This window comes from Arachis ipaensis, chromosome B05 (genome assembly GCF_000816755.2).
Source record: "Arachis ipaensis cultivar K30076 chromosome B05, Araip1.1, whole genome shotgun sequence".
In the NCBI taxonomy this organism is placed as follows: domain Eukaryota; kingdom Viridiplantae; phylum Streptophyta; class Magnoliopsida; order Fabales; family Fabaceae; genus Arachis; species Arachis ipaensis.
The window spans coordinates 20,139,299-20,141,693 of NC_029789.2; the positions used below are offsets into that span (position 1 = coordinate 20,139,299).

Genomic DNA, 2,395 nt, shown 5'->3' on the forward strand with positions numbered 1-2,395 from the left:
GGAGCCCCCACCCCCAGCCCCAGCCTCATCTCTCTTCTCTCTCGACACTCCACCGCCTCACCTCACCGCGTCACTCTCTCATCTCTCCCCTCACCTCGTCAGTTGTCACTCTCAGTCTCTCACAGCCTCACCTCATCACTCTCTCGCTCTCAGTCTTGCACTCATCACTCCCTCGCTCTCGGTCTCGCACTCATAAGCTCGTGGTCGCAGTCTCGTACCCCTGCTTCGCTTCATCGGCGGCAGAAGCAGACGGAACCAGTCAAGCAGCATCTACTCCGTCGGGTGGTGGTGGTGGTCATTGTCTTCTTGTTTGGTCGCGTCTCGAAACCAGTCAACCAGGTGAGCTCCCTTCGAATTTTCGACCCTGTTCTTTCACTGGTTCAGTGTCAATTTTGAATAAATTAAATTTGTTGTTGAACCTGAGCAAATTTTAACTAGACTTCTATAAATAATTATTTAGAGACCACAATCCCGTTTACATCTCATCCAATCTCATCTTCTCTTAATTCGACATAATTCCAGTTCTCCTTCATCAAGTTTAAAAGTTCTCTAAACTTCCATTGCCCACAAATGGAGAATGGTATCATGCACGAGCCTTCTCCTTCCATACTCGTCAGCCGGTTTAACGCCTTACTTCCACGACGCCAAGCCTACCTCAAGGCTTTCTCTACCAAAAAAATTGTTCAGACACATGGGCTCTTGTCAGAACTCACCTCCAATGTGAACCCCATCATTACCGATCTCAATATCATTGTCAGCCAGCAGAGTAAACACTCTAGTTCAATTATGGATAATGTAAGCTTTTGTGTGAAATATGTGTTGTATGCAAAAATATCAGTGATTTTGTTGATTTATGGATAATTGTGTGAAATATGTGTTGTATGCAAAAATATCAGTGATTTTGTTGATACGTTAAGGCTATTTGTCATGATTGATGAAAATGATGAAAATAAATATATATATTGTGTGTCTCAACCTGAATGATGTGGCCGCCAAATTTTTGTTTTAATAGAAAGGTGTCTGTTTATACCTGTTAATAGAAAGAAAGATCGTGCAGACAGATAAGCTGCATTCTGACAGTGTGTTGGTTTTCATCCTCACAGGTTGGTGGTGATAAGTTGGATTCAACGGAAACTGTAGGTAATACAAGAGAAGGAGGGTTGAATGAATGGCAGCAAAAGAGATTTTCTAGTGATGGTTGGAACATATTTCAAACTTCCAAGACTTATAATCTCAATGATGAACAACAACGTCAAAGTCCAAGAGCTCTTATTGAGGCATATGGTTGTGACAAAGGCCGTGAAATTCTTAGTACTAAGCTTTTGTTGGTGGAGCAGCCTGGCAGAAATGGTTTAGGGAGCAAGTTTCCATTGGCATCATGGCAGGACACTGAAGAAGAGGAGTTTGATTGGAAAGATATGAATCCAGGATTAGTAGACTGTAATACAAACAGTAGTTCTATGCAATCAAGTGTTAGATTCTCCAGGAAAAGGAAGTTATCTAATGATCTATCTAATTCTTCACAGTACCCCTTTAATATGGGGGCTGCTCTCTTTGCTGTCAATGCTCATGCTACTTGCCCTTCCGACTTGAATCCAGCATTTTCATTGCAAAAACGTCCTAGGAGTCTGTTTGAACCAATAAACGTTAATAATAACACCAATGTGGGTCATGGTCCAAATAGAACTCTGTTTATACATGACCAGTTGCCTAATCAACCTGGACCAATTTCCTCTAACCTGCAAAATCATGGACAAGCACCTCAACTACAGTTTCTTCCACCTCAAGTTCCATCTTCAACACAAATTAGTCATGGTGCCTTAATAAGTACGCCCATCTCAAATCCATTACCTGATATGCAGGGCCAAAGTTTACATTTACATGGGGGAACCTTGCCACTTTTACATCCAAGCCTCCCAACTGCTCCATCACAAATGATGTCTCATCCCCATGCCGATGCTTCGGTGACAAGTCAACCACCACCTGCATATCTTAATTTGATTAGTTCACTAGTGAACCATGGTGTGATCTCGGTAATTAATCCCCCCACCAATCCACCCACCGGACTGGTAACTATACTTTCATTAGTTTCCCTCCCTTTTTAGTTTGTTAATTTGAGATAGTAATTTAAATGAACTCGTGTTTTAGGATTCCATTGTGACGGAGTTTGATGCAGATATCTTGAAGGTTTGTTATGAAGGTGTAATTAGTGCCTTATATGTTGAGCTTCCTAGACAATGCACGAGCTGCGGTCTCCAATTCAAAAGGCAAGATGAGCATAGTATACATATGAATTGGCACGTGACTAGGAACTGAATGTCAAAATGCCAGAAGTAGAAGGGGTCTCAAAAGTAGTTTGTAAGTGGGAGCATGTGGCTAAGTGGTGCAGAGTCTT

The 2,395-nt window shown here is 42.0% G+C and overlaps 1 protein-coding gene across 1 annotated transcript; it reads left to right on the forward strand.

Moving 5' to 3' along the window:
* LOC107640327 (polyadenylation and cleavage factor homolog 4-like) lies at positions 20-2,132 on the forward strand. Its single transcript, XM_021123313.1, has 3 exons — positions 20-339; positions 523-795; positions 1,104-2,132. The coding sequence occupies exons 2-3, from the start codon at positions 571-573 to the stop codon at positions 2,103-2,105; spliced, it is 1,227 nt and encodes a 408-aa protein (XP_020978972.1). The 5' UTR covers positions 20-339; positions 523-570; the 3' UTR covers positions 2,106-2,132.

What these genes read in the sequence shown, in the direction of transcription:
- LOC107640327 (XM_021123313.1), top strand. Translation starts at nt 571, where the DNA reads ATGGAGAATGGTATCATGCACGAGCCTTCTCCTTCCATACTCGTCAGC. An exon ending in CTAGTTCAATTATGGATAAT is followed by an intron (nt 796 to 1,103) that starts GTAAGCTTTTGT and finishes TCATCCTCACAG; the next exon opens with GTTGGTGGTGATAAGTTGGA.